Here is a 14,347-nt window from a genome sequence, read left to right on the forward strand (position 1 = left end):
TTCCAAGATACAGGACATACATCCAATCCGTAGAACCCTAGAGGAACCCTAAAAAGAACCCCAAGGGTCATCTGATTCAGCAATACTGTCAATGGAGGAAATCCAGTGTGTTTGCAGTGTATATTTTAACAACCATATGCAATCCTGAGATCTGTAGTTTGGCGAAGTACATAGAATTTTCTGCCAGAGACCTCTAGAGCTATAGTTCATTGGAGTGCAATAGAGGCTTTCTCACCCAACTGCAAGTAACAGGATTGCACTAAAGAGAGCCAAGGTTGACAAAGTGAGATCAAACTGCTTCCTTTGTGCAGTTTTCCTACCCAAGTTTATGCTGCTGCTTTAATCTTATAAATTGTGGACAACATCCACCTCATTGCAAAGAAGATGCTATGTTCTCTTGGTCTGGGAAAACAAACAAATAAAGATGCATAGTATTTCAACCATTGTAATGGTGCATAGAATAATTTAAGCCATTCTAACTGTAGCAGCTGCTGCAGTAGCGGCAGTAGCAGGGGAGTAAATCTGCTTAACTATTGGTACTGTAGCTGGTAGGAGTAGCCTATAAGAATAGTAATAAAAGAGAGGAGTGCCAAACTCAATAGGAACCAGGATTGTAAATAAGGCTCATGAAAGTGTCAGAGTCAAAATCAATAAAAGGAAATGTCATTGCTGTTGGGAGCTAGCCACAACTCAGGGAAATCATTTTTCACCGGGAGTGCAGATGTCTAGAGTTTTAGATCTCATAAAGGTGGACCTCATCTTTTTTGGCATTCCAAGCAGTGAGGGAAAAAAGCCCATTGTCACTAAAGTTTTACATCCACAGTGCTCAAATATACAATCTATAAACCTATACTGGTTTGATTGATCCAAGCCCAAATAACATGTGACCTACCAAACTGAATGCCATGGATGTTTTGTCAACCAGCCACTCAATAAAACCCATTTTTCTGCTTGTCTGTGGGCTCACCGGATGGGACAAAAGTGTCAGGAGATTGTGTTATTTGTTTTTATAGCTCTTGGTTGTTGTTTTTTTTTTAAAATCAGTTCTCTTTTAATCCTTTCTATTATAATCACTATCATTATCATTAGTTAGAGTGTTATAGCAATGAAAAGGCACTTCTGCATTATAACACTATATCAATTTACAAAAAAAAGTTCAGAAAGGTGAATTTTTTCCTTCTGTGCACAGGACACCTCAGTAAACCATGCACCCGTATTTTTTCCCTCATTGGAAGAGCCCTGGCACAGAAATCACTACAAGCCGTCTCCCCAAAGGAATGGAAGGAGTGGCTTGTCACAGGAAGGTGGCAGGCTCTCTTTGTTGTGGTGTGTCATGAGTTGTATAGGCATCAGTTCACAAACTTTTATATGTTCATTGTGGTAAACTGTTTTTTATTGCAAATTTAGGGCCTTTACAATACTAATTTCAATCAAAATTTAACTATACTAAACTGAAAAGTAGCATGGACATAGCTGTGCATTATATTTTCAATAACAAAGGGCACAGGAAAAAAACCCAGTAATAGAACCTGGTAAGATCAGTTCAGACAATGTATGGCCAGTTTTGCAGCAAAACCACCTCCTTTAGCTCTTATTCTGACTTAAGAAAACCCACAGGTTACTCTGGGGCTTCCAGGAAACTCCAGCATGACCTCAGTGTTTTTGAAGTGTGGACAGCTAGATCAGGTTGGATTTAGGGTGATCAAGCTATCCACACATCACAAACGTCCACTGGGACAGATTGGTATTAGCAGGTATTGGCATTTTCTCCCCTCACTGATCAGCATTGGAAAGCCTCCTTGAGATTGCTACTGCTACCTCACTGGCCAAGCAGCTCCCTGAGAGAGCCTTGCTAGTGATGTTGCTTCTGTTGAGGTCAGAACATCTAAGGTTCTGGCTTGGCACCCCATTCTGGCCTCATCAGAAGGCAACATCGCCAGCAAGTTGCTTGGTTAGCAAGTCAACAGTAGTGGCCCCAAGGAAGATAGGTACCAGCGCTGATGCACTGTTGGCATGGCCAAACATTTGGACAGCACAGCATCTCACATTGCCTTCATGCTGGAACATGTTGTGCTCACATAGTGAATCTGGGTTAGATCCAGAGCAAAATACAGAGTGTACCTGGAATGTAGATGCACCCTAGACCTATAGCCAAGCTATGCCTGTTCTTCCCAGGGCACACATCGTCTTTGGCTTTGCTCTCAGTTATTCATCTCATCCACTCCATCCTGCTCTGTTTCCCAATTACAAAGTTGATGCTGTTTGCCTGAATGGAAGAAGATGAATGCCAAGGTGCAAATGCCCTTCCTTCCAATTGCACATTCAACAAAGATTGCATACATAGCTCTGTCTAGTGGGGGCTCTGGCCTGCCCATAACTGGCAGGGTTTTGATTGACTTAATACAGACCTCAACAAGGAAATTGTTCTCTATCTCACCCCACATAAATAGAGAATCCTTTGGCACAAGGACAAATCTCACTTTTGTAGGTTGCAGTTGAAATCATGCTACTGAGTTCTGCAGTGACGTGGGCTTGTCTGCTAACAACTAGTCCTGTTCATTCTAAAGGTTTATGACAGCATAGTGAAAATCCTGCAATGGCAGTATAAAATCGTGCTTGATGACATGCTAAAACTGCTACAAATGTTCTGGCAGTAAGCTTCAGGATCAGGCTGTCATTTATCCAGCCTCTTTGAAAGCTAACTTTAAAGATGAGAAGGGGAGATTTTTCCATGAAACCCTTTGGCTCCTTGAAACTGCAAAGGGTTTTGTATCTTGGGCTGGAGGGGAGGTGGGTGAAGAAGGTCACCAACAGTACACATTCACCTCTGCATCTGCTGCTAGGGAGGATAATGCTGGATCAGGCAGATAAACCCAGGCTTTCCTTTTTTGTGTGGATTTGCTTTAACTCATGCTTGGGTCCACACAGATCTGTTCTCCTTGTACAAAAGGTGAGTTGGAGGAGAATGAAAAAAAGATCAGAGAGCTTCTCTCCCTACCCGACCCCCTGGTCACCAATTCACTGGCTCAGGTCTATAGAAACATATTTTCAATGAAAAGCAACTAATAAGGCATGCATGTTGCTAGGGGGTGGGGATTGCTATTTATATGTCTATTGGTTATCCATAGACTGGAAACAGGTGGTCATTCCCCCCCCCCCCCCCAGTTTAAAGTAATTGAAAAGAATGGTTCCTGCTGTTAGTAGTGTGCAGGCACCTCTCACTTTAAAGCTAAAAAGGTTTGCTTGTCTTTGTATTAACCAGAATTTCCCAGAATCAAATGGCATAGTAAACTCCGATTAACTCTAAAATGGAAGCAAAAACTTCCCAATTGCTCCACATGCTGGAGAAAAACAGGAAACCTGAGCACATTGTTCTCTCTAGCTGATTCTTGACTTCTTAAACTAATTTAGCTTGACCACCAAACCAGGCCAATATATGTACCCCATGAAAAATGAAACTGCTTTCAAATCCATTACTTTTTGAAATGGATGTTATTTGTCCAGTCAGTAAGATATGACCTCTGGAGAACAGAAAGTCAGCAGCTGAATGGAAGACCTACAGCAGTCCATCCTAAGTTGCTATCTTCTTTAGTTCCAGAAGACTATAGTCTAATTGTGACTACAGTGCTTAAAAATCCTTGGGTAAAATAAGGGATATGTTTTAAGGGATATGTTTACCTGATTCTCATATCCCTTATTAAAAATCACCATTAATACAAACTTGTCAGTCACTATCAGTTTATAAACAGTCATAAACATTGTATGCTATGTTAGTTTCCCCCAGCTTCTCAGAGTGAGTAGGCCTAAGCTGGGCCATCCAATGTTGGCTTTGGAAACGCTTGCTCCCTAGGCAGAACTAAAGCAGAAGAGGAGCCAGAGCAGGTTCTGGATGACATGGCTGGGCCTGCAGCATTCTTGTAGGACAAGGAAAGAACAAGGATAACACCCAAAATGTTGCAGTGGTATAATTTTTCCTGGACCAGGAAGCAATAAGAAGTGGACATGCAAGGTCAGAGCTACATTACTTACTTCTACACAGTTTGCATTTGGTGTCACCCTAGCAGAAACTCAGAAAGTAAATTCCATCAAATCCACTAGTAAGAATTTAATCTGGCAACTCTTGAGCATTTAAAGGTAACATAAGTAGTAGTACAATTTGTTGTTGTATTCCTTCAAGTTGTTTCAGACCCATGGTGACCCCAAGGCAAACCCAGCACTGCATTTTCTTGGCAAGATTTGTTTAGAGGGGATTTGCCATTGCCCTTAGGCTTCTAGCTAAAAAGATCATAAAAAGAGATTACTTTTCACATTTCTAACCCTATCTACTTCAACTTTGTTACTCTTCTTTAAGATTCTTACCATCTCAGATTCTTAATGTAATGAAAAAAATGCAAGAATATAAGAAATGCACCATGTTGAGATAGGAATAGCAGCTCAGGAATAATAGCTCAGTAATAATGCTTTTCATGCCAAAGGCCGCAGGTACAATTGCTGCCATTGCTATTTTAAAAAATCATGTAACTGGTTGTGTTAGTAGAGTAGACAATTCTGTGCTTGATAGGCGGATCCTCTGACCAGATATAAAGCACCACTGTAGACTTTACATTTAAATCATGTGACCTGGTACAAAACACAAACACTACTCCTGACACAAAATTTTCTTGATTATACAGTACTTTCAAAATGCATGAATTTTTTGAAGAGGACAAAGCCTTATTCAGGTTAATCAAATCAGGCTCTGCAGATTAGTTACTTGTCTTGAGCTGCCATTTGCCTCATGTGCTGACTGCGCTCAAAGAAAGTTGTAAGGAACAAACCTAAACTAGTATACACATAACTCAAAACAATAATCTTCCTATAGTTTCCCTCATTTTCTGGAACTTGATCCTTATATACATTGACTTCTGGGGATATAATAATCTTTTTCATGTCTCTACAGTATATTATAATAGTCCCATGTGATGGATTTATTATACAACTTTCTTTAATTCTCATTTTATATCAACTCCTCCTTCCAGATATTTTCACAATATTCTACCACCAGAGCCCAATCCTTATCAATTGCTATAATTGCTTGCTACAATTTTTAAGGCTTAATTGTTTTGTTGCTGCAACTTGCAAAGACTTTCTTGGGGGGACTCCAAGTATGTAGCTAATCACCTTCTTCCCTCCCAGTAATTGTGACACTAGAGCTCACCTTCTGTTCTGCATCCACTTTCTGGCCAGGAGCAAATAGGATAGATTAAATGCTTCTCATCCCATCTCCCCAACTGAGTGAAAAATAATAATCCTTACATTTCACCCTGATTTGAGAACAGTCCCTTAGCTAACATATCTGTCTTCATTTCAAAACACAAAAATATATTCCCCCTTGTATTTTTTCCTCTCTCTCCTCCCTCCCTCTGTGTGAATGACATGCTGTGACTGGTACTTACTGCATAACTCTTAATGATATCAACAAGGGCTGTCCCTAGGTCTCAGGTTTTAGTCTGGAAACCACAGGGTCTGTGAAGATCCGGAATTGGCAACCCTATCTGGAACTTTCCTAATATTTCTTGAATCATGCCTAAATTCTTCAAACATACCAAAGACATGTAACTTTGGATACCTGGAGGTTCTCACACACACTAAGTGTACCATCCAAAGTGGCTTCAAGTGATGCACCATAACATAAGAACAGGGTGTACAAGGTCACCTTTCTTCCTGTTTTTCTAAGGGGGGGTCGTTCACACTTGCACTGGTTTTCCAGACCCAAATTCTGGGGTGGTGGTTGTGGTGGTGGCGCAAATCTCCCTTAACTCGGTTCTTTTGGAAATGGAGATTTCAGCATGTCTTTTCAAAATAGCCGGCCTTTTTTTTTACCAGATGCCATTGGGAACTTTCTGTCGATTCAGTTTGGAGCACAAGAAGGGAGCGATTAATGTGCAGGGGGTGAATCATGCCCACCCCTTTGCTCTCTCCTTGCCAGCCAAAGCCAGGAAGGGGTTTCTCCTGGGAAGGTCTCATTAGATAGTGTGCTTTTTTTTGTCAGCTTACTACACTTTTGCTATTGCATGGTTGCAGGAGACAGCACCTTTAAATACTGGCATCACCAATATGACAAAGGTGCACATGATTTGATCGTGTGGGACTGGGGGTTAGGGGTCATTTTTCCTCTTTCCTCAGAAATAAAACTACAACAGACTCTGTTCCCAAGTCAGTGCAAACAAAGCTCTCGCACACATTTCATTTATACCCTGTCTTTAAACCTGTGGGGGTTTCTTGACTGAGAGTGTGACTTCCCTCAAAGCTAACCTATCCCTGGGGGTTACTTGGCAAGATTTCTTCAGAGGGGCTTGCCAATGCCATCCTCTGAGGCTAAGAGAGTATGACTCCTCCCAAGGCTAATCTATCCCAGGGTTACTTGGTAAGGTTTCTTCAGAGAGACTTGCCATTGCCATTCTCCAAGGCTGATGGGGGGGGGGGGAGGATTCCCCCAAACAGTGTGACGTAGATGCGCATAATTTGATTAACAGTTAAAAAAAACCCAGAACAATTAAAATGGCACCTCCATTTTAAATCGATACAAATGGTAATGTGAAGTTCATTGGGGTTAAATTGCCACGGAGAGATCCAATCGGAGAAAACATAGTAGAAATTTTGATTCGGTGCTGCATCATCAAATCTCCCTGGTTCTACTCATCACAAAAACACTAGTGTGACTGTGCCTTAAGCTTGTCAGGATTGTGTGATTTGAAGACTGCATTTCATATATGATGTTTTCAAGAAAGAAGGAGAAATACAGGAAATACAAGAAACCTGAATATCGTGCTTCTGGAATGGAATATTATGCCTATAACATCATATATTCAACTATCTTCTCATGGCAGGGGGGGATGCATGCTTGCATGCACACACACACACACATTATATGGATAATAACGTATCACCACATACTTTTGAAGAGTGAGAGCCAAGTTGTAGCTTGCTGATTTTATCTTATTCTGGGCTTCTAGGTGGGTCATGGCATCTGTGTTGACTCCATCAATGGCTACCACCATGTCCCCCTGGCTCATCTGGGATTGGGCTGCCTTGCTGCCAGGTGTAATCTGTGGAGGAAAAACAAAACAAAACAATGGGATAGAGTAAGATAGCATGTCCAGAAGAGTACAAGTCATTCCATTCCTTGTATGCTCACACTGAGGAATGTGCATATGTGTGCAGTCATCTCCAGGGTCAAAGCAACTCATCAGGACAATGGTAGGCTCTCTATGGATTCTTTTATGCACTGAAGAAATTCATTTCTGCATATTTAAGGTCACAGTGATGAGAAGGTGTAATGCTGGAAAAAAAGGTTTCTGCAAAAACTTCTGTTGTCTTCATTCTCTGAAGATGCCAGCCACGGATGCTGGCAAAACATCAGGAAGAAAATCTTCTAGAACATGGCCACATAGCCCGAAAAACCCACAAAAAACTTCTGTTGTTGTTTATACGCAGCTATGTGGTATTAGGTTTTGAAGAGAGAGCTCTCACCAGGGCAGTCTCCAGAGCAACACTTTACACCCCGGAGAGTCCAAAAGTACAGGTGGTTGTGTTGATCTAAAAATAATTTCTGTTAGCTTCTCTATAAGGAATAAGCTTTTTGTAGAGCTAGTCCCCAAGTACTTTCTTTGCTGAACTTTTTCTATAACAGGTTGCTGGTTGGGGCCACCCTTTTTGTTTTGTATCGAGATAGGGATGAGAAAAGCATGAGAAAAGCCTGGGGAGCTACTGTGGCCCAAGGGCAAAACTGGTGGTTCTGGAGAACTGTTCCATCACTAAATGTGAGAATTTCCAGCTTCCATTGACCAAAAGATGAGTGAACTGTTCTCTGCTACAAAGTTCCAAGATGTTTTGCTCCCTGAGACAGAGAGCACATGCCATCTTCAACACCTGCTGTCAAAGTCAAAGCATGTAATACCCTGGACCAGTTAAGTTGTTTTGACACAGAAAATCTCATAAATGGTTCCCTCTGCTTCATGGCAATATTTTTTTAAAAAAAATACAGAACAAATAACCAACCATATGCTGCCCTTCCATGCCACCCAAAATCTATTGAATGAGGCAAGCATTTCACTGTGTCTCATCATGTGATGAATCCTACTGTGGTTTGTCTAATTTGTTGTGTGTGAATCTGTTAAATAGGGTCTAAGAGGGGAGTGGGAGCAGCAGGAGGAGGAAGAAGTAGGATATTCAGCCATCACTTTTATAAGACTATACATTTCCCCCATCTTGAAATATATCTGCTCATCTTGTCATAAAAATGTTAACTACTCTGAGCTGCTGACATATCTAAATTCAGGAAAGCTGACTCCTAGTGCTTCCCACCTGTTTGCACTTATCAAGAGTGAAGATTCATTGCTGAGCACTGACTGTCTTGCTGCAAAAAGCCAAAAGACAGACTAAAATTAGGAATTCCTACTCAACACATCAGCCTCACCTCCTCTGCCTTCTCTCTCAACACTGCCTCATGCATGCAGAAATAATGAACCCAACCCACCCAAAAATATATATCAATTTAAAAAAGAATCATTACAGAAAGTGCGGAAACTGAAAGGCTAGTTTTTTTCATGTTTTCACACTTTCTGTAATGCTTATGGGGTGCTTGTAGATAGATGCTGCCTTGTGAAACTGAAGTGGTGAAGTACCTGTGAGGAAGGACCACATCTAAATGCCCATACAGATCAATCCCAAAAGGCACAAAGATCTGTGTTTTCATGAATATCACTTTCTTGGAGATCATAATCCCATGAATGATCTCTTACAGAAAATTTCCATACAGAAAATGGAGATTTTCTGTAATAGATCATTCAGAGTAAAGTTTCTTGTCAATCCCTAAAATGGAAAATTTAAAATTGCTGCTATTGCCCATTTCATATTGGGATAAGATCTTAGTTTTTGCTTGTCGAGAACATTATTCAGCCTATCCCATGCACAAAATAGTAGAACTAGGCCTGAGAACAGAACACTATGTGGTTGCGAGGCCATAACTGTAACATCTTTATTCCTTTCTGAATTGCCCAGAGGCAGCAATACTAATGTACTCCCACCATAGATGTTCTAGCCAGTTGCTCCCCAAATGTTGCAGTACTACATACCCAATTTTGCCAGGTGGAAAGAGCCAGGTAAGGATGCTACAACTGCCTAGCAACTACACATTTTCCCCAACCATAGATATCATGGCTAGGTGAGCCAGCATTACACATCATGATCTATAATGATGCTGTGTGCATTATGGGCAAGAAAGTATAGTCCAGTTTGAATCCTGGAGCATTAGTGTAAGTGCTGTAGGGAAAGAATCAAAGGTCTGTATCTCAGAAAGCAATTGTGAGATGAAAATGCTCTGAGGCATTTGGATGACCGGTACAACAGAGGAAAACCAAGGCTGAACAAATCTTGCCAAGAAAATCCCATGATAGAATCAGCTTAGGATCACCATAAGCCTGAAACAACTTGAAGGCACGTAATTGAAGTGACTCATTCTATACATTAAAATGAGGGTGGGAGAGGCTTCCCTGGGCGCTCCAGATATGAGTCTCTTGAGAATCAGCTGAAAATACTTGTAATACATAAATAGTACTTTTATATTCAGACTCACTCCCTGGAGAGTTGTGGTGACTTCTTATCATTTAAATTGCAGTGATGCGAGCTAGAGTGTACAGCGAGGAGATAAAACTAGAAAGAAAAGCAAACCTTGAAGGGATTGTGAAAAGACTATGCTCTTTAACCAAAGCTGATGTCTCCACTCAAGGGATGAAGTGGAGAGCTCCTAAAATTAGATGCTGATTGGCTCCCACAATCTACTTCCAAGAATGCCAAAAGCATGCAGTTGGGACCAGTGCAAGGAACACTCAGTAATCAAAAGTGAGCCACGTCCCAGTACACTGTGACAAGATAAGACCAAGCCAGCTCTGAAGTGCCAGGGAACATTGGGAACTATCTTGTTCCAATCTGGAAGCAAGGAATGGAGTGAAGGGTCTCTGTCGGCTGATACTGTGAGCCTGTCCACACTGGAGCTTACCACAGGTCAAGGGTCCATAAAGATTCTCAGGATTCCCCCTTCCCTTCCTTCCTTCCTTCCTTCCTTCCTTCCTTCCTTCCTTCCTTCCTTCCTTTCTTTTTTGCATATGACTGTCTTGTTCTGCTGAGGGCTGCCCAATTCCCTTAGATGGGCAAAACAAGAAATCAGTTGGCAAAATTTTTGCTTGGTTATAGCATTTCAGATTGCAGTCAGAAGCGGCTGGTGACTCCCATGTCAGTGACATGGTGAACTGACTCCAGGTTGTAGTCTAACCATGAAAGATGCTAACCCTCTCCCTATTTGAGTGGAAAGAACTCAGCACCTTTGTAGTGCATGCTAAAACTCAGTGCAGAGTCACCACTCCACTGACATGGAAGTCACCATACTGTATGTGACTGCTGAAGGTGTGTGTGCATGTCACTGTGTGTGTGTGTGTGTGTGTGTGTGTGTGTGTGTGTGTGTGTGTGTTTGAATGTTCACTATGTAGATGGCCACACATGGTATTTAAACCACAATTATAGTCATCAATAGCTCCTTTGGCAATACTTATCACATGACTTGGCCTATGACCCATACCCATGGTGTATGCCAAAGCCAAGTCTGGTTAGGGCATCTTTTTTCATTGATGGGGAAAACCTGTCAATAGCTCCCAATTGTGTGGCAGTCCCAGTAGTCCTCCTGGGTGAAATATTTGTTGCTGCAACACTTGCAATATTGCCAAGCACATTGTCCTACAGTTTTTCTCCTCTCCCCCTGTTCTACTCTCCCTTGCTATTCCTAAGGAGCCTGATTCCTTTTATTTTGCTATTTCTTTTTTTTTTTCCTTAAAAAAACTTAAATTGTATTACCAGAACTGCAAAACTTCATTAAACTGCAAAACTGCATTAAAAATAAAATGAAATGAAAGGCATACTGGGAAGGGCATAGGGCAGGGAGGCAGTGTTAAGGGAGAGTGTGGAAGAGAGCATGATGGCAAAAGCAGCCCCAGTTATGCAAGTGCAAAGGTGTGCAATAATGGCTACTCTCAAACTATGTTTGCATTTTCATTAATTTGCATGATTGCAGTGAGAATGGGGCTTGTGTGATAATGTTCCATGTGCCAAAAGCAGTTTTGAGAACAGATAAAACTAGCAAATATAAAATATGAATTATAATAAACTATCAGATATCAACAAGTAATAAGTAGCATTGCATATCATTTGTCAAATCGGTCAAATAGTATATACTGTTGTGTGTTATCACATATAAAACAACACTGAATGTTCCATCACTTGCAAATATTGAACACCATTGTGAGCATTATGGCAAAGGGGACACCTATTTAGTGTCCATCCACCACCCAATGAAAAAACAGCTTCTTCATTAATTGCTTTTCTCTTCTCTATTCCTTTCCCTTTTTATACTTTATCTTTTAGACTCTAAAAAAAAAAGACTCTTTTAAAAAACATGGAATCATAAATAATAATTAAAACAGTTATGAAATCAGCATCAGCATCAATAATTACTTGCAAATATTTATTGGTAAATATCATGTGTTGAAACAAACTTGCTGATATACGTAGGTCCAAAACACACTGCAGAAATAATCCAGTTTGACACCACTTTAACTGCTCTGGCTCAATGCTAGGGAATTCTGGGAACCGTAGTTTTGTGAGACATTTAGCCTCCTCTGTCAGAGAGCTCTGGTGCCACAATAAACTACAATTCCCAGGATTCCCTACCACTGAGCCAGGGCAGTAAACGCAATTTCATAGACACAAAACACGTGGCAAGCATTCAAAAAATATGTGGTGAACTTTCAGCACAGAACTAGCAAAGTCATTTCTGCTCTAATCAGCAGAGATGATATAAATAAGCAAACTGAGCTTTCTTATCTATACCATCCTGCCAAGTAAGTGGTCAGAAGGATTTTATCACAGGTCTGGTGCAGGATTCTGCTAATACATAGTTTACAATATGGGGAAAAATAGTCACTTGTATCTGGATGTACATTTCCCCAAGGCTTTTTTCTCTACAATTTTCTACCAGTTCCATTGGGGAAAAACCTTTTAAAATATTATCCCAGTTTTACAGTGCTGTGCTGTATTTCAGAGGGAGATTTTCATCTTATTTGTAGGTTCTGAAACAGGCTGTTATCAAAGATTACTACTTTGTTATTGTGGGTGGTTTGGGGGAAGTGCTTTTTTAAAAATCAATATTTTCCAGCTTCGCTTCCTAATCTTGGCAAGAATGGATCATGGCTATTACTATTTACACACCAGTAGGTTAAACTGGGTATTTTATATCTGTTCCCATTGGCAACTGTGCTGGGATATTTTTAATTTACTGGCACTCCTCATCTTATTCTCTCTAAAGTAGCACATTGGAAATAACTTAATGTCTCCATATTTTCATGTAGCTGTGAAGTTTTTAATTTTTAAAACTTATTCAGCATATTGAAGCTGTAAAGCCACATCCTATAAAGACATTCAAGACAATAGGAAGGGTTTTAAAGTGATACTCATCGACCTGAAATCACTTGTCATATTCAGCAACTGAAAATAGGTTTGACTGACTTGCTGTTCATGTGGTTCCTTTTATTGTATTTTATTATTTAGACAGTTATAGTCTTTATTATGTGTTGTATACATGCACATACAGCCTGTGGGAATTACATTGCTGTTGTTTTTTTAAAAAACATAGCAACTTAAAACGTCTAACTCACAAAATCTCATAGGTATACCCAATACAAAATAGGAAAGAGCACTTTAAATAAAGTTATATGCTTCATATTTTTGTCATTTGTGGCAAATCTGAGCCTTTTCATTATTTTCATCACAACTACTTTACCTGCACCCCGCCAAATCTACAAAGAGAAAAATACTGGCAAAAGTACTTAGCAAACAATATACTTCCCCTCCAAATCAATGCCTTTTCAGATTTTACAGTGCTATGTAGCACATTGCAAGAAGGCAAACTATGGCATATTTGAAGACCTAAACATCTATTCTGCACTGTTATTCAAATAAAGTCAGTCATGGGAGACTGGACTACATTTTTTTCTATGAATGTATTTAACAGCTGGTTCCCATCAATTCGTTTCTTTGGCATCATTCTGGTTACCAGTTTTGGAGAATGGTGCGTTAAAAACATTTCTCTCTTTCACCTTCAGTTCATACTCTTACACCTAGAACAGACAGAGGAGATGTTGGTGTCTGAGGCAAAGAAAGAGCCCACACCTGATTCCACATACTAGCAACTGAATACTTCAATACTAGAGATGGGAGAACATTCTCCATGGCACCTGGGAGAAGAAAGAGAGCTTAGAGCAGTGATTCTCAACCTGTGGGTCGTGACCCCTTTGGGACTTGAATGACCCTTTCACAGGGGTCTCCTAAGACCATTAGAAAACACATATTTTTGTGTTTTGATGGTCTTAGGAACTGAGACATCGCAATGTTATGGTTGGAGGTCACCACAACATGAGGAACTGTATTAATGGGTCGCAGCATTAGGAAGGTTGAGAACCACTGGCTTAGAAAGTGCAGTACAGCACTGATCTTTATTTTCTTGCTACCATTCAATGACTATCTGTCCAGGCCCTTCCTTAGAATCATAGAGTTAGAAGAGACCTTGCCCATGAAGAAGCATATGCTTCAGTCCAAGAGCAGTGCCACTGATGTGTATGGTGGTGAGCTGCCTCTATTCCAGATAAGTTTTCCAGTGATACTGTCTGTGACTTATTAGTAGAAGACAAGCAGCAAAAAACAAGTAGACATATCAGATAGGAAATAGGGAAGCATTGCCCACATTGGGAAGTCAACTTGGGAAGATAGAAAAGTGGTCAGGGAGTCTCAGGAAGAATGGTGAAGGGTCTTAAAGCAATAGATAGAACGGCAGGTTCTGCCAGGCATCCCACTAGCATTGTCCAGATAAGGCAGTTGCTTCACTCTTCCTATCAGTAGGCCTACTCCACTATTGTGGGAAGGGTAGATAAAGCAGGAGTTGTGAACTAAAGGTTCTGCTTTGCCCATCTAATCCAGGACCTGGCTGCAGTAGAGGCAGAGGGCAATGTTTCTTAATGCCAGAAGGGTTTTGTATTCCCATCAGTACCAAAGGAGTTTGGAGTCATCATGTGAGGGCTGACACCTTAACATCCCTCAATGGTCTGAAGTGATGTTACAGTGGGGACATTCTCTAGGATATTTAAATGATGGCCTATTGCTCTCTGGAATTCAAGGAAATGTACATGGTTTTTAATGGTCCCTTGTCCAACCCCTGACCAACCCAGACTTATTTGGCTTCAATAACATGATGTGGTGGTTGATT

The 14,347-nt window shown here is 40.7% G+C and overlaps 1 protein-coding gene across 12 annotated transcripts in view; it reads right to left on the reverse strand.

The window, feature by feature from the left end:
- The window catches only part of LDB3 (LIM domain binding 3), a 163,762-nt gene that overhangs the window by 91,557 nt on the left and 57,858 nt on the right, over positions 1-14,347 (reverse strand). For all 12 annotated transcript variants that reach the window (XM_042459166.1, XM_042459167.1, XM_042459168.1 and 9 more), the window contains exon 3: positions 6,937-7,088. In XM_042459166.1, coding sequence (XP_042315100.1) covers positions 6,937-7,088 — 152 coding nt within the window. The remainder of the gene's footprint in view (positions 1-6,936; positions 7,089-14,347) is intronic.

This window comes from Sceloporus undulatus, chromosome 3, assembly GCF_019175285.1.
Source record: "Sceloporus undulatus isolate JIND9_A2432 ecotype Alabama chromosome 3, SceUnd_v1.1, whole genome shotgun sequence".
NCBI classification, from domain to species: domain Eukaryota; kingdom Metazoa; phylum Chordata; class Lepidosauria; order Squamata; family Phrynosomatidae; genus Sceloporus; species Sceloporus undulatus.